A 21,418-nucleotide genomic window follows, 5' to 3' on the forward strand; every position below is an offset into this window, starting at 1 on the left:
TGAATAGTTTCCTCCTCCTTTCGATATTTAAATCGACAGTGTGATTCGAATTGGTTCAGTTGTGTGGCACGGATAAAACATTTTTATTTTGCAGCCAAATTGTTTGAAATATATTCTAGTATTATACATATATTAATATACAATCATTATATGTTTATTCTAAAATATGGGGCGAAATTAAATTTTAATTTTGGCGCATAAATAAAACCAACAAAATTACTAAAATGACAAACTGTTAAGCAATACAATATATGATTAAATAATTTTATTACTAAATTAATAGTCAACAAGGAAAATATACCTCTATAAAAACATTTTTTTAATGGGAGTGGTAAGTGTTAAATGGTACGCTAAAAGGAAATTATTTTATTTCAACTTTAAATGTATTGAACCCATTGCGACTTTTCACAATGTTTACTATTGGATTCATTTCTAATGAAACTTGGTTTATTTTGGTTTGGTTTGGTTGAATAAACCATGAGATCCCAGATTTAATTTAAAAGTCTCTTGCCACTCAAGCACCCACATACACCCTCACACACAAAGCTCCGAAACCCCTGCTCGACAACGTGTGTAAATGCCAGTGTCTGTGGGTATCTGTGGATTTGCACGCCAAAATGGTGATCAGTGCAGTGTTTACTTTTGTATATTTTCATTCCAACTGAGCCTGTACTCGAATAGCCACTGAACTGCTGTCGAAAGGCAGTGTGGAAAAGAAAATGTGCGAGATGAGGAAAAGCATGCGAGGGATAACATTGAAAGTATGTCTAGCAAAAGTATGCTTGTTCTACTGCTACGAAACACATTTAATGCTGTGCACAAAAGGACTACTGTGGTCCAGGCTAGTTAGGGAAAACATAACACATTTGAGTATAGCACAGAATATTCGAGTAATACCTTGTTATTATAGTATAATATGTGCGTTTGAGGCATTACTTCATACCAGTTCTTATGCACAGAAAACAAAGTTGATAACTTTGTTGATTTCAACAAATCACAGTTCATAGCATTCATTAGAAATAATTTTGACACAGCGATTTTATTTTGGTTTGTTCGAAAAGGAGCTCAATGGCGTTAAATGTGAATATGAAAAGATATTAAATTATTATTACCTTTTTGTAAGTAGCCTTGCATTTAATTAAGGAGAATTCGTCTTTCTCTTTTTCAATCTTAGCTGCCCCTTTAAGTTCCATTCTGAACAATAAATTATAGTTTGTACTATTACTCAAAAGTAAATTAACCACTTTAAATAAATATATTAAAAAATACGATTTTTATTTTAACACATCAATGGTTTATTCCAGCGACATAATAATGTGTATTTAATAATCTTATAATAAACTTAAGCATAGCTCCAAACAGCAAAGGAAAGCGTAAATACATTCATACATTTATAATACAATGTTATGCAATACAATTGCTTTAAGTACAAAACAGATAAATTGTTTGAATTTCTTTTCTCATTTCATTTGGCACAAAGGACTTCTCTCCTACAGCTAAGGAATTTTTGGTTTTTAAGTTGCCAGCCGTATGGGGTAAACTTCAGGATTTTTGGAGAAATATTTACAATGGGAATGCAAAATGTCAAAAGTTGCATTTGCTTTGAATAAAATATGAAACAAATCTGGCTGCCGAATGAAAAAGAACTTTAAGAGCATTTTTGTTACAAGCACACAAGAATACCAAAAGTTGCCTCGGCAACAACAAAAAACAAGGTAAACAAAAATTGTGTTTCTATTTATTTAGCTCCTAGCTCCGCCTCTCCGTTTGATTTGTTTGCCTGAGTGGAAATATAAAAATTACTTCGTTTACATCCAGCAGCAAGGATGAGGTTCAAACCGAGAGGCAGAGCGAGTCCAAACGGGTCACGCAACATTCTAGACAAAGTAATAACACTTGACGCACGTCTGAGTTTCCGGTTTGTGTCCGGTCGCAAAACGTGACCACACAGAGAGAAACTATCAATTTTAAACAATATGACAAAGCACTTCATATATATCTCACAAACAAATCGCAAAAATATTTGTTTTGGAATACAATTCTTTTTAGGCAATCAAAGCATGTTGCTTGACTAATATTTAACATGAAGGATTTATATATTAATATAATAATAACTATTATTTGAAAAATAAATATGACATATTATATTTTTGGTATACACAAATTAGATAGAGTTTTGGATTAACTTGATATTAATTATATTGACATTGTGAAACTGGTGCTAATAAGCTATTTAATTTTCTCTGTGTAGCTCTGGTGTCTATCTTTGCGAATCCCCTACCCCGCAGGTGGTGAAAACTAGACGAAACTCTCCTGACGTGTTAAATTGAATTTGAGAAGCGACGACGAGGACGATTTGGCCTTGCTTTTGCTGCTGGAGCTGGAGCTGGAGCTGGTCTGGGTCTGGGCCTCGGGCGTCTGGTGACCACTGGAAAAGGATCCCGCTGGCGTGGGAGTGGCCAGCAGCTGTTGTTCCTGCCGGTGGACGCCGAGCAGTTGACGAGCCAAGTGGGATATGTCCCCGCCGTAACTGCTGTCCAGGTGCTGAAGCGGAGAACTGGAGGAGGGCTTGAGGGCCAGCGACTGGCGCAGCAGATCAGGGAGATGCCACTGCTCCAGGAGCTCCGCTCCGAGGGTGGGCGAATCGCTGGCCAGGCGCGTCAGCGTGTGGAGGATGGTCTTGATGCTGCGGCGCTGGGCATCGCTCTCCGCACGTGAGCCGTAGGTCTTGTAGAATTCCGTTTGGTACACGGACGTGATGAAATTTATGATGATGCCGTTGGCCAAGTGGCTGTGGCACTTCTTGTTCAGCGACATGTTGTGCAGCATCCCAACGATCTGCTCCTGTGCGGATGAAATAAAACAGAGGGGGGAAAAGTTGATGAGCAAAAAATAAGCATCTCAAAGTGGTCTGGCTTGTGTGTGTGTGTGTATACATATATATTGGGGAATGAAAAATCGTGGCCAAGATTGAGAAAAAATTGCTTTGCAAATGCACAAATAAATTTTACGAGCCAGCGCCCGAGAAGCTTTCAATAAAATTGCCCGAAAAATTGCAGGAAATCGATCCGGGTGGAATCCCACCAAGGTCAGGTTCGCCCTTTTATTTCCGACGCAAAAATATATTTCATAGGTTTTGTAAGAAGAAACTGAGGGTATTTGATGTCAAAATTGCCACAAAAATGTGTTAAGCATACAAAGTTATTGAGTTGAACTCAAGCTAAATGATTTTAATAAATTTGATCCAGCTATAATGTATATATATATATGTTTAATCAGAAGGATATACATGCTTATATTTCAATGTGTTGAATAAAATAGAAATGGAATGTTACATAATGTGGTAGATACTTAAAATAAAAATGGTAGCTAACTAACAATATTAATGTGATAGATACTTACGTAGAGGAAAACACTGGCGCAGCTCTGGTGTTCCAGGGTGTCGATTAGTCGGAAGATGGCCTCGTTGGACATGATGGAGTAGTGCGAAGTGACCTCCATCCGACTCAGATTGTTGAGGGCAGCGGCGCAGAGGAGGAGGGTCTGTGTACAGCACTCCGGCTGCAAGAGGGCGGCCAGTCCGGCCACCAGGCTCTCAGAGCAATCCCTCAGGCCGGGCACTCGGTGCTCCGGTCCGTGCCAGGCGGCCGTGATCTGGGCCAGCAGGGACACGGCCTCCCTTCGCTCAATGGCTCCCCGCTCGCCGGCGGACTCCACCTGCAGGATGTCCCTGACAATGTCGATGCCCCCACAACTGCCCAGCTGATTGATGGCTTGGGGAGCACAGCACAAAGTGGCCAGCGCTCGGAGTGCCAAGGCCCGCACGGAACTCTGCTTGTGATCCAGCACCACAACCAGCAGGGTTCGCACTGCCTCGTTCTGGACGAAGGCGTCGGACAGGGAGGCAAATCCGTCATAGTCAATGTTCATCAGTGTGGCCACCCAGTTGATGTTGGCCCTCAGCAGGAGATCGTCCCGACTCTGCTCGATGCTGACCACCAGGACACGAACCAGCCGCTCGAAGATCAGTCGCAGGGTGATCAGAGTGTGCCTCTTCAGCAGCTGCACATCGTCGAGCAGCGACTCCAGATTGATGTAGTGCTGTCGCTCCAGCGAGTACCTCGTGTCCTTGCTCACCGTGCGAATTTGCTCCAAGTGTTGCTCGAAGCGTCTCCTTTCGATCCGCGCATCGTTGAAGAAGACACCCCGACGCTCCAGCGTGCTGGTGAAGTCGTCCAGATGGGACAGCAGTTGGGTGGCTCCGGCGAGGGCTTCTGGCAGAGAACTGGCCTGCAGTCCGCTGAGCACCCGCTCGCTGCGCTCGAAGTGCCCCTGGAGCGAAAGGGCCTGTTGCTGCAGCTGCCTGACCAGCTTGCAAACGGTACTCGTGGTGATCGTGTTGTTCTTGTACGCCTCCTGGGCAATGGACTTGTGCTGCAGGGTGCACATCACCTCCGGTTCGCCGGCCCAACGCTGCTCCGTCATCCAACTGACCACCGGTTCCGGGTGCTTCTTCGACTTCTTCGCTATCTTCGATCCACTCTTGGGCGTACTGGTACTGGCTGTGAACCTCAAAGCCCTCACTCGCAAGGGAGATGGTTGCAACTGAAGGGTTTCATCCTGTTCGGTGGATCCAAAGGTCACTGTCTCGTTGTTGTAGGGCGGTGGCGCCTCGCCCAAGTAAACAGTTTCGTTATTGTACGGCGGAGGCGGAGGTGGTGGCGCTGTTGCCACTTCCTCCTCACTTGCCGAAGCCTCTTCCGGTTCCGGTTTGATTTTCCGCATCAGTCGCCGGCGGCGTCTTATGGCCGGACGTGGTGGCGAATCCTGCTCCTCCTCGGCTGCCGCCTCATCGTCCAGTTTCATGCTGTCGAGCTGCTCGAACAGGCGGCTACGGCTGGCCTCCAGCTCCGCGTCCGCTGCATCCTCGTCTCCGGATTTCGCCTTGGGCGTAATCTGGCCGCTGCTGAAGGAAATGCGCCGCGTAACACTGACCAGAGGTGAGTAGAACGAGGAGTTGCCCACCCGGCGCACCACCGTGGGGGGCGTGGCCACCGAATGTACGGATGTGGGCGTGGCCGTGGGCGTTTGTTGCTTGTCCGATTTCGGCGAATGCGGCGATTCCTGATGCGGATGCTGCAGCTGATGCGATTCCTCATTGTCCGAAAAGCCCGAATCCTTAAAAGAACACAGAATAAAATATAATACTATTAGTTGTCGAAATAAATAAATATAAATAATTTGCTAATTCTATAACTTCTCTATATCATACTCTCAGTAAATTAAATTTGTTTAATTGGTCGAAATAAATAAATTCTTTAACGAAATTGAATTCGTTTTATTAAAAAAAAAATACATAGTGAATGCATTTAAATCAAGTAGGAACTAACATAAATCTAATATTTTTCACTTAATAATTTATATGCCCTAAAATTTTCAAGTTCGAAATTAAATAAACAATAAACAAACACAAAGGTCACTTTTAGTTTGCAATCTAACTTGAGCTATCTAAATCATTGAGTTCCCAACGGTTGTTCAAAATTATAATGCCTCTCTCGTGCTCCGTATTGAGTAGCCCCAAATAAAATGCTTACCTGACTGCGTAGACTGCCTGGACTATCGTGCTTGTGCCAGGATAGCTTTGAGGTGTTCTGCTCGTCCTCCACCTCCTGGATGCAGGATAGATTGCCCAGGGGGCCGAGGGAAGTGGGCTGCCTAGGGGTGAAATTACTGGTGGTGGAGCTGCTGCTGCTGCTGCTGCTGCTGCCGCCGTTGAAGCTCGAATAGAAACCACCGCTGGTCAGGGAGGAGGACTGCTCCGAGCCCCACCAGACCTTGCTGTAGCTGCGCTGAAAGGACATGCCTGGAATGGAGAAACAGAAACGGGCAATCAGTGGTGTCCATCATTTAAACAAATTGGAATCATTCGTTTAACAGGCTTAAATTCATTAAATTTAATGCAATTGCCGCTTGGCTGGACTGGATTCATTGCCAATACCCGTATTTCTCCCCCGGGTTATTCCGGGGTCATTCGCCCCGTAACATGGGCGGAAAGTGGGAGGGGCACTGCACACACACATGCCTGAACATTGGCTTAATATCCGTTACGAAAAAATTAAATTTCCGCCCAACGATACAAATCATTATTTTAATCAATGAAATGTATTGTACACACTATATGTATGTATATATTCTGTCCTTCTTTCCCGACCTTGTAGAAAAATGGATTTTCAGTTGACAATTTCGTTTTGCAGTAATTTAAGGAGCGCACAGCTTGAGCCTCAAGTTTGGGGGCCATCAAAATGACATTTGGCATATGGCCCAGTATACATTACTGTGCAATAATTTCTAAATAATTGATGTGAATGCCCCAAATTGTGGCCATTTATGCAGATTTCACAGACCAAATCTGTTGAGTTACAGGCAACTGTAGAGAAGGGCGGCCACCTGCCCGATGTTACTGAAAATGCAAATGATTTTCTAGGGGGGGTATGCGGCATGAACAAAACATTTTGGGGCTCTATTATGCAAATGGAATAAACTAATTATGCTGCAAAACAATTTTCGTGTGACATCGCAAACCGAACTCGTGTTTTATTTTGTTTAATTTTGCGTGGTTTTTGCACTTTGCCGTTTACATATTTATTAAACTTTGTTTTTCACCATAATTACATAATATACCATACAGAGAATAAATGGGGAGTGCACTTGTTGGTGTGCCACCAGCAACTATTTATGTTATGCATGAGTGGGGGGGGGAGTTTATTTTGCAGTTATGCACGCCCAGTGAACTCTGACCCCTCTCTTTTTTAGCCCCCAAATGGCCTTTGGTCAACTGGCCTTCCCCTGCCGAGCAAATATTGACAAAGTGCTGCTTTCAAGTAAACAAAATGAAACAAATAAACGACGGAACATTTTTTATTCCACTACTTTCGCACATAATAACACTCACACATTGCAACACACATATTTATTGAACTCATTAAGCAATTAATTAAAATTGTATTCAATTAGTACAAAATGACCGCCTATAAATACCAACAAATATTTGCGGCTCATTCACAGTTTAATAATGCAATTTTTAACGATTCTAACGCATTTTACAATAATATTGTTTTTGAGCGGTTTAGTTTCGTAAATCGTTTGGTTTCGAATAGAGGATTTGGTTCTGTGCTCTCTGATTTTATTAGTAAATGTTTTAGTCTTAAAAAACTGCTAACAATAAAAACGTCTCTGAAAGGTAAGTATTTAATAATTTACTTTAACAATGTTATACATGTGTTTTTTCATCCGGACTATTGAGCATAAAGTACCCCCATTTAAAATACGTTAACTGCATTTCATGAGCTGGCCATTCTACCCCCATCGCAATCCCGAATTACAGGGTACACAAATTAAAACCACTGTCCCTAGGACACGGGCTAATTAATGGAGAGCTCTGCCAGGCCATCCTCCGTTTAAATCGCGAACCCCGGGCTCAGTCCTCGGCAAAATCCTTTCGGTTGCACAATAAATATTGCACAATTGACGCTGGCTGGCTGAAAAGGGCTTAACAATGCAGCAAGGCGATAAAAATTAACGACACTTAATAGCAACATTGAAAATCATTAAGTGATTTATGGTCAGCCGCAGAAAAAGCTCCAATAAGTGTCACCGCCTGCCAAACGCCCGCCCCCCCAACGCACGTCCCGCCAATTTAAATCGGTATATATTTATTCTCGTTCCGTTATTTACATGAGCATCTTAGAATACGTAAACGCACTTTATAATACAGCAACATACACATATAGACAATAGTTGAGTTCACACTTCGTCTTTTCTCCAAGCATTGTCCCAATTTCGATTGAGTAGTTCTTCGTTTCTTGTGCACAATAATTTCAATAATTAAAACAAACTTTAAGGCCACACTCACAAAAGTCCAAATTACAACCAAAAAGAAGCGAAATAATAATTACAATTTTAGTAGACGGGGGTTTTCCCCCTATATGCAGGTGTGTGTGTTTGTGGGTGTTTGTGTGTGTGTGTGTGTGAGGGGGCGTGTCTGGTTGGCAGTCAATTAGCAGGGGCGCCACATAAATTTTAATATCGAATACGTATTCGCTTTTGGTTTTTGTGTTTAATCAAGATAAACGAGCTCGTTTTCAGTATTCTTTTCGTTTTTGGTTTGTTTTTTTCAAGGGGGAGTGGCATTTACACCTTGCAGACACACACACACACACGGGCTATACACATCCCACGTCCTCGGATAACTTGATGCCCCGAATCCCGCTCAGAAAATCATCGCGGCAAATCGTTGAGCACGAGCGTGGACGTGTAGCTGGGCGCCTGGATGTGAGCCGTCTTTGTGGTCGTCATCAGGGTGGTGGTCGTCATGGTGGCCTTGCCGTTGACATCTGCGTGCACCACATCTGTGCCGGACGCCGGCGGCAGCGCGTTCCCGTCCTCCACGTAGCCCACCGTCGTGACCTGAACGCTCGTCTTGGTCAGCCGGTGGGTGCGGTGCTGCGGCGACCGGGATCCACCCAGATCCGTGCCCGTGGACTCGTCGTCGCTGTAGTCGCTGGTCAGGGCACTGCCCGTCCGGCCAGAGCCGTCGTAGGAGTACTGGGTGTGATAGGTGCTGCTCGGCTCCCCGCTGCCGCCCGTCGTGCTGCTCCCTCCCCTGGTGACCACCTCCGACTCGCCCTGGTTGTTGTTCGTCTGGCTGCTGCTGCTCCTCTGCTGCAGCTGCTGCTGCTGCTGCTGCTGCAAAGTGTTGGTGGAGGCGGCGGTTATGTCCTCCTCGGAGATGTCGTCGAAGGCTGGCGGCGGTGTCGACATCCCCGAGAGCGTCATGATCGGCTGGCGGCCACCGGTCGGGGTGCTCAGCAGTGGAAGTCGCGAGGCGGGCGAACGCAGCATGGAGGTCGAGGTCTTGCGCTTGGAGGGGGAATGTTTCAGTGGAAATGTGGGCGTCTTCTTGAACACCTGCTTGCCCATGGCGTCCTGGAAGCGCTTGGCGTAGAATGAGGGTCGGCACACGGACACCGTGTCCCCGTTGTACAGGATGCTCTTGAACGTGTGCTCCAGCTTCTTCTCCAAGCGGTACGACTGCAAAATGTCAATGATGCCGATGTAGAGGATCAACCTTTCGTCGTTTTCGGACCGAGCCGGTATGCCGCCAGCGGGCACATCCTCGTCCTCCTCCAGCGGCACATCCATATCAGCTGTGATGGATTCCAGGGCCGTGGAATGAGCCACCAAACGCTGGCGATTCATACTGCGTGTGCGATTCAAGGCAGCTCCAGTCGAAGTGCCCGGAATGGAGGCGTAGGAGGCCACCGCATGGAGCTGATTCTGGTCCGCTTCCGGAGCATCATCATCCGGATTTAGGGAGGCGGGGCCCTGGGCGGCGCTCTCCTTGCGCTGCAGCTTGGCTCGCGCATTTAGGATCCGCTCCTCGCGCTTCTCCTTGGCGGCCAAATCCAGATTGTGAATGCCCACCAGCAGCGAGTAGTCCATGATCTGGAAACTCTCCAGCACCATGCAGTCTCGCCTGATGGTGCTCATCAGCGCATTGTACTTGTCCGTCTCCAGGAATATGCCGTTCGGATGGTGTTCGGCAAAGTCGAGGTCCTTGAACGTGGGACTCGCCTTCTGTCGCTCCGCCTTGGAGGCCTTGCGGCGGAAGGACGAGCCCTTGAGGTCGTACTTGCAGTGCATCTTGATATCCGACGGCAGCAGATTGTTCATGGCCACCAGCCGCACGTTCTTCGAGTTGTAGTGGAAGCAATACAGTCCGAAGAACTTGGGCAGCAGCGTTCGCGGGTTCTGCGAGAGGTTCATGTAGTAGCCGGGCAGCAGTTTCTGCAGGAACTCACACTCCTTCTTCTGCACCGTCTTGATAATGAACTCGTCGTCGGTCGTCAGATAGAATATGGAGCCAGAGGCTCCTGGATTTGAGAGCTCCACCAGGGGAGAGGCACACATGGACATGAGGAAGTCGTCTGGTGCGATCCCAAACAGGTCCCGGAAGTAGCGAAAAGCAATGGGTGCGTAGACCTTGAAGCGGAAGTCGCTGTAGTGATGGGCAGGTGTTATGGAGGAACCATCTGGGGGAAACGAAATGGTTTCCATTTCCCAGAAGTCGTTCATCAGCAGATCCCGCTTCGGCTTGCTGGCCAGGCTGCCCACCGTGTGCTGGATGCCCAGCTGTATGGAGCCCATGATCTGCTTGGACTGGATCTTCTTGTAGGTCACCTCGCCACCCTCCGCCACTCTGCGATGGCCGAGCTTCTTCTCGTGCTTGCCCCCGGTGGTGGAGGGGTTCCGGGAAACACTGGCATCCAGCGTGGAGCTGGCACTTCTGAGCTTCGCAGCAGGCGTCTGAGTGGCGGCTATGTTGTTCAGCTCCTGCTGCAGCAGGGCTGTGGTCTCCTGACCGCCGTGGGCCAGGGCGGCGTCCCTGAAGAGCTGTCGCGATGTACCCGGCTGCATGCTCATCGGAGGCGGCGTCCTGGCCGTGGCCTCCAGATCCTGAACGGCGGGACTTCCGGAGGAGGGAAGGCTTATCTTCACCGGCGTGAGCAGGCTCTTCTGCTCCGGCTCCAGCTGGTTTTCCTGCGATTCGCTCTCATCCTCCTGCTGATCCTTCGGCAGCTCCTTCTGCTTGCCAACTGGCTCCAGCTCCAGCTCAACCCGGGTGTCCATTTCCTTCCGACGATTTCTGCTCTCTGCGGAGGAGAAAACCACTTATTGCAGTGCCGCTCAAACAGTACAAAAAGCTTTCAATTGCAGCTCGATAAATGGAAAATTGCGGTTGTGTTTGTGGATGAGTAAGCGGGCTTGAGTGGGTGAGTAAACGATTAAGCCAGGGGCAACAATTGTCACGTTTGCACATACATATTTCATAGTATTACTATGTACTTGCGAGCAACTCGAGACTTGCGAGCACCTGCTTCCACATCAACATTTCTTGCCTATCTTTTGTTTACCCAATGAAGAGCAGCTACAGCTTAAACAACAACAGCCACAAGGCAAACATCGAGCATATATCGGGTATAGTAATTAGCCCATGGTCACTTCAAAACTGCGGACTCCAAAACTGTAAGTACGGAGAAAATCGCACTCAATTGCATTAAATCGTATGCAATCACTTGAAAATCCAAAATGCAGCCAAACAGGTAGGTAGTTAGACGAACCGTAATTTGATTGTTTGCATATGGGAATCCTAAATAACCGGCAGACACTTTGAAATGCATAAATAAACGTACAATTGCACTGAGAAAATATAAGAAACTTTCATGGCTGCGTATTTTTTTTTTAGACAAAATCATATCAGTTTTAGCGGCACTTTAAAGCTTCTTAGTATTTACAATCAATAAATAAAATAAATCTCCATGTGATAACTAAGCTCACAATTTGTTTAATAATGTGAGATATTTTTGTAATTTGTAGTTTATTAAATACTTTCTCAAAAACCTCAAAGCTTATTAAAAAAAAACACTTTCAATTAAAAAAAAATATTAGATCATTTTGGCCTTACGTACGAACTGCAATGTTTATAAGCATTACATTAAAATATAGCTTGGTAAATCCAAACTACTTCTCTCTGTGTACGAACGAGTGGCAAACGTTTGCTGAAAACACAAACAATTAAGGCCGAAATCCACAAAATTATTATAGGAAAGTCATTATTTTGCGTGTGTGGTAAATTTTGAAAAATGGAAAATGAAACCATAACATGGTCATGGGCGTGGAAGGGGGCGCCAAAGTGGGTGGTGTGCGGAGGGAGGCCATTCAGCTGGCTCGTGTGTGTTTATTTTCGTAAATTTTTAGATTGTCGCTCGGCGGATATGTCGGCGGCATCTCCTATATATCTTTTCCTCGTGTCTTTTTTAATATTTGTCGCACGCATGACAGGCCAAATAAAATAAAAAAACAAAAACAACAATAATTATACGTTAATAACGGAAAGTTTTTGGCTAATGTATTCAGTGAATGAATGTCAAGAATTTGTGGGCGTCCTTTCACAGATAAAAACTACACTACATACCCATTGCTAAAGCCTTATATGAAAAAAAAACTAACAAAAAATATGCACATCTAGAATAGTTTATTAGCTCAAAGATGTTACACAAATTTAATTGATTTTGCATATGCCTCATAAAATCGAAGAAGTCCTTCTAGGGTTAAGAAATTGCCACTTAACCATTTTTGTTATGCGGCTGTTAACCTTCCCGGAGTTGTTAGATGGCTGTTGTTGCTGTTGCTGTTGCCTTGGGCACTGTTTTCGTTAATTTCGTTTATGAGCTTGCAATTAAAGCGTTTTGCTTTTTTATTTGTATATTAATTAGTGTACTTACACAGAAATGCGGCTGCCAAAGGTCAAAATAGCCCAGAAGATATCCAGCAAAAAAGATAATTATTTGTCCTCTGCCGTTCTCTCTCTCTCTCTCTGTCTCGCTCACTTTGTGTATTCGTTGATCAAGGCGCGTTTATCTCTCGCGCTCTCTCCTTCCCTCTTCCGCTATCGTCGATGTTGTTGTTATTCCTTTTGCTTCCCCTTTCTTCCAGCTCTTTCGATTTCCAGTTTCCGCTTGATAAATTGCTTTCATAATTTACAAAGATCCCAACGAATTTGAATTCTCCATGCACACCTGGTTATTTATTAGTGTGCGAGTGTGTATTTGTGACTGGCGATGACGTCGTCGTGCGGCAACAGACGAATTCCACTTCAAAGCGGCCGCACTTTCTCATTTTTCAACTCGAATTAGCGATCACCGGTAAATACGCGCCGGCCTGGAAAAGTTCACCCGGTTTTCCAGCCTTTGCGCTTCGATTTATCCACTTCGCGAACTTATAAGCAGGGAAAAAATAAAAATACGTCCGCAAAAAGCAAAAATGTTCGTTGATGAGTCGTTCGCGCATAGAGATGGGGAAAATTCGACTCCAACGTCGATAGCATCGACATTTTCAAACTATCGGACCTATCGATGTTTGGCGGGGTTCATCGATGTTTTTATTTGAGCCACCGCTTGCGTCTATCCAAGTTACCCACCAAGTGCCTAATTTCGCTGATCGGCGGATGAATTCAGTGTTGGGAAATACACAAAGAACACTTGCTATAAATAATTTTTAAATCCACCATAAAATTTTTTTGAACCACAAAATACGGTTTTAAAGTTAATCGAAACAACAGCTTATAAAGCTTGGTGGATATGAAAGGCACTGGAGACTACAACTTTGGTTTAAATAGTTTTTTAGCTCAACAAGAACTTTCTTAATAATATAAGAATAAAATATTTCAGACAAAATTTACTTTCTTCTCATTAAAAAATTTGTGTTTTTTTTACTTTTATATATTATATAGAAATTTTGAATTTACTTAAGCTTTGGCGAAGATTAACAATGGTCTCCATTAACATTTCAGCTTTGTACTCAAATATATAAATGTAATTTTCGAACAAAAGACAAAAAAAACCGACGCTTTTTATTTCTATTTTTGGAAGAACAATGTCTGAATTTGTAGACGAAATATTAATTTAATTTTTGTGGACGGGAAACCGCCTGAGCAGCGAAAATCTTATTAGGAACACCTACAAAGGCGATTTCCCAGCCGGCGGCGTAATTCTAATTGGATTAGTAAGCGAAGCCGGCAAGGAAGAATTTTAGGACCCGGACCCGGACCTTCTGCTCTTGACCACGGGATTTTTTGTTGGTCGTCGGTCTCATTACCACTACCCCGCCCCCCGGACACCGCTTAAATTGATTGAAAAACCGCCCCTTAATCGATATTTATGGCCAGCCATGAGTAATTCAAATAGACGCCTCTCATTAGTAGGCGAAGGCGAAATGTAAAAAATGTTTAGCTAACAATCCGGTTCCGCGAGGAGAAATAGCTGAGATGAGTGCGCCTCATTACGAATGCCCTGGCCACAAATTGCACTTAATTGGGTGTGTTGAATAGTGTAAAAATTGATGTAAATTAAATTCAGCCCAAGGATCGTCGTGGCTGTGAAAATTAAATTGGAGAGTTCGTTGTGCCTTGGGTAATCATCTAAATGCTGGCTTGCCGGCTAATTAGGCACAAAAGGTAGGCGAAATTCATATGCAAATGCCAAATAGAGTTGTTAACAAACAAGTTTCGAGCCAAATAGAATTTAAAGTTTATTCCCCAAGTGTGTGACAATCCGCCAATTAATTTGGAAATCAAAAGAGAGCTGGAGCGCATAATTTATGCATTTCAAACTCACAAAACGAAGAAAGAAAGCAACGGAACTCTTTGTCATATCGCTTAAGAGATATGATAATGGTTCGTTATCAACAGCATTTCATAATAAATAAATCAAAAGAAAGGCGAGAGAGAGAGGGAAGCAAGTTGAATAACAAAGTTAAGTTCTGGTCAGCTTATAAAGTCGCAATGACCGTCAATATATTGGAAATTACATCGTAAAATTGAGAGCGGCGAACGAAAAACAGAAATTACACTGAGAATGTTAATCATCTTAATTAAGTTAATATGCGGGGTGGTTAAGTGTTAACTGAACTTGGCTCAATGGGGTCAGCAGCCAAACAAATTGAATACGAGGTCAATGGGGGAAAGTTGGAAAACAGGTGTGCGGGGTGGGGTTCGAAGGTAAATTTCCCCCTTTCGAAAATCCGCTTAATTAAACGAAAGTTAAGACCCAACCAAATCAAAATCGATTGGAAAATGCCAAACCAAAGCGCCCATTGAGTAATCCTCCATCGACCATAATTATTTTAATAGTTTTGACATTTAAACGACAAATTAAAATGGAATAAATGCAAAATAAGCGTAATAAATTTTAATTGCTGATTCGCGTACCGCACCCCGCCCCATCTTTTTCTCACTGGCAGCTGTTGCACTGATTATAATTTTATTATTATTTATTTATTTCCCATTTTTTATTGCATAATTAATTGTTGTCGTTCGAGTGGCAAACAATTAAATAATAAATCAGTTTTGAACAATCATTTAATTATGTAAAATATGGATGAATGAGATGAAATGATTTTGGATTAAAGGCTTGCAATTATTCAAGTCTCTCCATTTGCCATAAACTGTTAAATACAATTTGCCATTGTTGCAAATGTCAACCCGACACGGCACAAACAAAAGGAGTTGGCAAATGGATTACGATTTCAATCGCGAACGAATCGCTAGTGCATTATCCATTTGCCACGTTCTCTGGCATTTCACATCATTGTTCTTCAATGGAAAATCAATAAACTAAACCATTAAACATTAATCCCATTTAATTAGACAACCAGCATTGCTTTGGCATTTCCCATCTAACGGTAGCAGCATATCGCTGTTGTTATTTCTGCTCTTGTGGCCATCGACACCAATTGTCAACGATATCGATCTCTGAGTGGCAACAGGTGAGTGACTCCGACTCCGGACTGGTTTCCTTTCGACACTCAAGTCGGGGGAGCAGGCCTTAATAACACCTCTCCCGATGACCGGTGTAATGGCCAGTGTTTAGCACTCTAATGGAGCCATCCCAGCCGCAGAACCGAAACCGCAGACCGCTCTTAAACTGGAACTAGATCAGTGCAATTATGCGGTGTTCCCTTGATTATTACAATTAGGATTGGGTAAACTGGAGTTAGGGAAATCTGGTCATTTATGATTGCGGTTGATTGAAATCGATGGACTAACATTATAAATTCCAGCGTACATAGTGGTTATCTTAGGCATTCTAAATTAACCCCAAGAATTGAAAAACTAATCGAAAGAGTGAGTTGGTTTTCAGTGAAGATAGCGCTTTGGTGCACAATTTAAAAACTAAAGTGGAAAAGCTTATATGAGTGAGAGATTGGTATAGATTTACGATTACGTTAAGCTAATTCTATTTATAACAACTAGCAGAAGAGTTAATTTATCAATAATGGATACGAACTAAAATGTCAATTCGTCAGAGTTTTTTTTAAATTCATTATCTGTTTTAAATAAATTGCTATACTTGACAAATTAATAAGCAACTAATTTGAAATGGAAATGCGTTAGAATGCAAACTGGTCTTATAACGAATTCCTGAGAGTATTTTTGTAATGTCAACTGTAGGCTGCTATGCGTTGGAATTCATTCACAGCTGCCTTATATGTTACTATACCGACTGTATGTATCACACCCAGTTTCCTTTGCCTAACCCAATTATTGTTATCCAAAGCCCAGGGCTTAGTCACCACCACCCCAAGCTCATTTCATTCACCATCAACCTGATCAGTCACCTTTACCCACTGCCGCCCCCAATTATATATCTCGCAGTTATGTATCCACTCGGTATCCCCAAGCTCTCGAGTGACTCATCGGGGGGATCTACGTTATAAAGAACATTCAGAGAAAAGCCACACCAGAAACGAAAAAAAAAACAACGAACTGCGACAACGGCAAAAAGAAATCAATGTGCGGCTTGTCGACTTTGGGACGCTCCTGAGTCATAAAACCCCAGCTTAGCAAAGTCCTCGAAAATAAAAAAATAAAAACAATATAGCCAAGAATGAGGAAGAACAGCCGCATAGCTGGGTTATGAGTTCAATAAATGGGCGAGGAATAAATAACTTATAGTTTGTGTATTAAAGCATGTGTAATTACAAGGGGCGTATGTATGCGTAGTCTTAAATATTTGTGTTTATTGATAAGCTTATTGGGGTCAAAGGGGGCAATAAACAGTTATCTGTCTTGATGGCATTCCATATGCGGTTTATGGTGGCCAAAACTTACCGTTTTCTTGTATAAACAATGCCGAGGTAATCCCAAGTTTGGCTTCTGTTATTGTTGCTTTGCTCGCCACTGATGGATAGTAAAATTTATATTTCAAGCACGTGTCATTTGATTATTTTTGGTCACCGCAATCTTGACAGTGGAGTGGGTGGTGGGGCGTTGTGGGGTGGTGCACCCACAAGACAAAGCGTAAATAGTTTAACACTGCACAACGGTAAACACAATGCGACACTTAATAAACAAGTTAGCCCGAACGATACGACAACGAATAATACGAAAACGAACAGAAGTAGCTCGCGACGATCACAACGTGCGCGTCTGCGTTCTTCGAGTGCTGGGAGTCGAATGAAATGAAATGAGGAGGCTATAGACTTCCGATTCCAAGGGAGGGTGGCCGACTCGGCCAGAGCCACAGCCAGAGAGCCGGCGGAGTCATATTACCTGGGTGAGCAAGGTAGGCAGTGCAGCCAGCTAGGCTCTTTTATAGCCAGACACTAATATTTAGAAATTATAATTATTTTAAAATAAGGTGCTATGACAATTCCAACTAAGGTCTGCAAAAAGTTAAAGATATTTTATTAAGAATTCCAATAGAATCAGTTAAGAAATATAATCTAAGGTTAGAAACAATTATTTGTGCTTTGTTAATGTTTAGCTTTTTAATTTTTGAACCAGCTTTTTTTTTTAGCTACTTTTCATATGAGGTGTGCTATACTCTCTCGCCGGCAATCCTCCCTCTCCCTTTCTTCGTACTCTCTCTCTCTCTCTCTCTGTTTGTTTAATCATAATGTACACACGCTCCGCATAATGAAGAGCATTGTTCGCTTTGTCGCGTTCGTTGTTGTAGTAGTTGGTGGTGGTTTATGTTTTTGTTGCTATTTCGCTTTCTTATCACCCGCTCTCTCACTCTCTTTTAGCCAGCTGTTCGGTAGCAATTTCAAAGGTGCGATCTCTCCTCCCCCTCTCTCTCGTATTTGCTACGCATGCGCAGCTGCCTGAGATTCAGATTTTTTTTTTTTGATTGGGTTCTATTGTTATTGTTGCTCTCTGATTTAATGCGAATTTTTGGCGCTATCTTAGGGGTGTTATCATCGTGGAAATACATTCTACGACTATTTTAACCCTTCGGTATTTCCGCTTCGAAATTTGTTTGTTAACTTCGAAGGGGGCTGATTAGATTACCTAAACTTTTAAGGGGCCAGTAAATATCGCCCATTCATGAACGACCAAGGCTCATAAAACGGAAATTTGACACAAATACGACTTTTGTAACTCTGAAATTATGAGCAATCTTCAGCAATTAAGCAATTGAACAATTGGTGCAAACATTATTAAAGACTTAAGAGATCGCCCACAGGCGGTAGAAATAATTAAGAGCAGCCCACGAGGTGTTTTCTGTTTTTGCCTTTGCCAATTTGAAGCAATTTCCAAATTGCGAAAGTGGATAAAACAGTTGGGTTGATGAGCATAGATGGAGGGGTGGGCGGGTATAAAAAGCCAAGTAAGCAAATTAAAACCGAAAACAACTGATGAACGAAGTGCACTGGGACAAATAATGGTCGATTGCCTATCTTGCCCAGAATTCATACCTAAATAGTTAACAAGAATAGATCAACAATAGACAACCATTAACATATAAACATATTATATTGAACCGTTACATAAACATGTGTAAACATTTTATTATAGTAATAAATATTTGGGATATTCAATGCAAATAGTTACAAAAACAAATGTCGTTTAACTGTTCCTATGCAACAAAAAAAAAACTGAACTGACTAAATATTCGGATGTGACTGATAATTGTGTGAGTTGTAAAAGCTTTCAGCAAGTTGAAAACTAAAAACGAATTGGCTTTTTATTGACATTTATTTATTTTATTTGTTTGTTGACAGCAGAGCTAAACTTTTTTATTGATATGAAATGGCATGACATTGACCCCCAAACTTTTCAGTGTGGAGCCTCACAAAAAGAGACTGTATTGGGGGCAAAAGGAGTTCAGAGTGCACAAGAATGGAATTTCCCCCATTCGTTGTCAATGTAATTTGTCAGTTCAAAGACCCTGTGCGACACGAAGACTCCGTTCTCCGTACTTTTTATACCATGTTACCGGGATGCACAAGGACCCGGATTCTACGTGCAAGATGTTTACATGGCGGCGTTGCGCTGACAAATGTGCCAAGTGTGCGGACGTGAGCCCAGATCCTAGGGCCAAGAAAGCATATTCCGAGTCGAGTGCAGCTAAAAAATGTAATCAATGTATTTTTGTCACGTTAACGAAATGCACGAGCCTCACAGCTCAGCTCAACTCAGTTCAGCCGGCACAGCTGTCTGAGAAGAACACAGAAAAATGCATTATCCAAAAAAAAATTTTTTTTCATTTGAGAATAATAATTGCATTTTTTTAGGATATGGATTTTAGATTTAAAATAATAAATAAACAATTTATACTACTAAAAAAATTTCAAATTTACTATTTATCATTAAAAAGCGTTATCCATTTCACGCTTTAGGCATATAAAATGTCCTCAGCAGTAAAGGGATTCTTAACTAAAGTTTTATTTTCATTTAAAAAAAAAATGTTTTTAATTTAGATACAAAAAACCTAATAATATTTTCTAAATCTTAGAAACAACATCGCACTTTTATCAGTGTGGTTTTATTTCCTTTCTGCGCTCGACAAACATAAATTGTGTCTGTCCTTTAGTCGGTTTTGTCGAACTGCCTGAATTTGCACGGCATGACAGCAACAACAACTGTAAGTACAAGTATGACTGCAACTACAACTACAACCACAAACACAACTCCGACTGCAGATGACGGTGAAGAATGAGTCCAAATCCCAGGCAGCGGCACAAAGGATTGTCAGGGAGAAATGTCACTTTGTTTGGCAGCAATTATCCCCAGAGTTGAATGAGCATTGACTGAGCCGGCGAATGAGTCTGCGTCTGCCAAGGATTGTGATTCAGATTTAGATTCTGAGACTATGGCTGAGTCTGAGTCCCGAATTCTGGGCAGCTGCTGCCAGTCTTTGGCGCGAGCTAGTCTGCAATTGCCCTACAGTGGGCACTTCCTAAGGGTTGCTGTGATTTAGCTGCAGCAGATGGGATGTGAAAAAGGAAAGAAGACAAGCCATAGTGTTGCGTAATTGCAGCCTTCATGTTTTGTTAAATAGCTAAAATTAAAAACAGCATTAATAAAATCAATAACTAATGCTCCTATTGTCACATTGCAAGCAAGTTATTAAAATTAAGTAAATTATTCAATAAATTGCTTCAGGATTATCGTTTATTGTTATCGAGGAGGTACTGCAATCAGCTAGCGTACCGTTGCTCAATCGCATATTGTACCATAGTACTTCCCTTGATCTCTCTTTTCGCTGGCAGTGATGTGTGCCTTATGCCACGACTTCCTCCCCGAAAAAGCAGAGCCCAGAGCGAAGAAAACTTAAGTGCATTTGTGGCACTGTGAGTCGCGTCGTCTGCCAGCTGTCTGCACCCCCTGCATCGGTCTCCTTTCCCCCTACCCCCTACCCCCTACCCACTACCCTCTACCCTCTCGCTCTGTCGCATTCCTACCCCCATGTGTAATTAAGTCGAGCATTATCGCATGGGCCAGCGTTTTCGATATGCTGCCTTGGTGAAAATTTATGGGCAAATGCATTTGTTAGCTATTTATAGACCGAACTAATGGCGTAGCGCTGCTGGTAAAGACGAGTTCATAACCTTACCTATGCATAACTCAGTTTACCCATAGCCCAATGTTATCAAACTGGCACAAGGGATAGATTACGATACTGTTAAGTGGGCCAGTGTCGAAAGAACTATGGATTTATTTTGACAAATGGGGTTGCTATAGGTTCCTCTGCGCTATTGATTAGTAATTGCCAAATACCCACTTGAATGGCATTTAACTATTATTGTTATCTTAGCATTACTCAAAGGTAACCCAGCACTAGCTCTGTAGACAGTCACCAAGCTCACAAAACCAGTAGATAACGTGGACAAACAGTTGCATACCAAATTGTAAATAAAGCAGCAGTGATAAAAGTACCATCGTAACTTATCGATGGCTTTCGTGATAGCCACCAAACTTTTAGAGCCCAAGCAAAAGGTTAGTGAGCACCTACATACCAAATACAATGTAGTGCTATTGTAACTAAGCTGAGAAGAACTACTGAAATTACTTTTTAGCTTGTGTACACCATAATACTTTCTTGTATCCAAAGCTCTGACGGTCCAACATTATACTAGACCAATGGAACTCAGCATGGGCTTCTCTGATAGACAACAAACTTTAAAACTCAAATAAAGAGATAAATAAACTCCCGCATGACAATTTGCAAAGCTCCAAGTCAAGCAGAGACCAAGCTGAGCTTCAGCGGCATATTTGCAGCATGAGTTCAAAGAGATATTTTTGAAAAAAACAATAAACACTCTTGGTTGTCGTGAGTCACCCGCGATGTTTTCGTGTGTCAGCGGGAAAGAGAGTGAAAGATCGCCAAGTGATTAAGTTCTGTATCTGACAGTCGCAGACTCACCTTTCAAAGTGCCAAGTTTGCGGAAATCGTAAATAGGAGGAGTAAGAAAAACATTCAATAGCTCGGATCGAAGAGGAAACTCGACGCCTCCGCAGGCGCCTCAAGTTGCACTTCGCGCTGCCTCAGCTTTTCGGCGAGCTGCTTTCCTT

At 42.9% G+C, this 21,418-nt stretch overlaps 2 protein-coding genes across 2 annotated transcripts; both read right to left on the reverse strand.

Moving 5' to 3' along the window:
* Window positions 1–1,271: 1,271 nt before the first annotated feature.
* Window positions 1,272–17,085, reverse strand: LOC108145432. Its single transcript, XM_017270854.2, has 4 exons — window positions 16,730–17,085; window positions 5,595–5,863; window positions 3,403–5,178; window positions 1,272–2,844 (listed from the first exon to the last, which is right to left on the reverse strand). Exons 2-4 carry the CDS (start codon window positions 5,859–5,861, stop codon window positions 2,299–2,301), a joined length of 2,589 nt encoding a protein of 862 aa, XP_017126343.2. The 5' UTR covers window positions 5,862–5,863; window positions 16,730–17,085; the 3' UTR covers window positions 1,272–2,298.
* LOC108145433 (phosphatidylinositol 4-phosphate 5-kinase type-1 alpha) lies at window positions 7,696–12,920 on the reverse strand. The gene is made up of 2 exons (XM_017270855.2): window positions 12,345–12,920; window positions 7,696–10,712 (listed from the first exon to the last, which is right to left on the reverse strand). The coding sequence occupies exon 2, from the start codon at window positions 10,687–10,689 to the stop codon at window positions 8,278–8,280; it is 2,412 nt and encodes an 803-aa protein (XP_017126344.2). The 5' UTR covers window positions 10,690–10,712; window positions 12,345–12,920; the 3' UTR covers window positions 7,696–8,277.
* Window positions 17,086–21,418: the final 4,333 nt, after the last annotated feature.

This window comes from Drosophila elegans, unplaced genomic scaffold (assembly GCF_018152505.1).
Source record: "Drosophila elegans isolate 14027-0461.03 unplaced genomic scaffold, ASM1815250v1 contig_520, whole genome shotgun sequence".
NCBI classification, from domain to species: Eukaryota; Metazoa; Arthropoda; class Insecta; order Diptera; family Drosophilidae; genus Drosophila; species Drosophila elegans.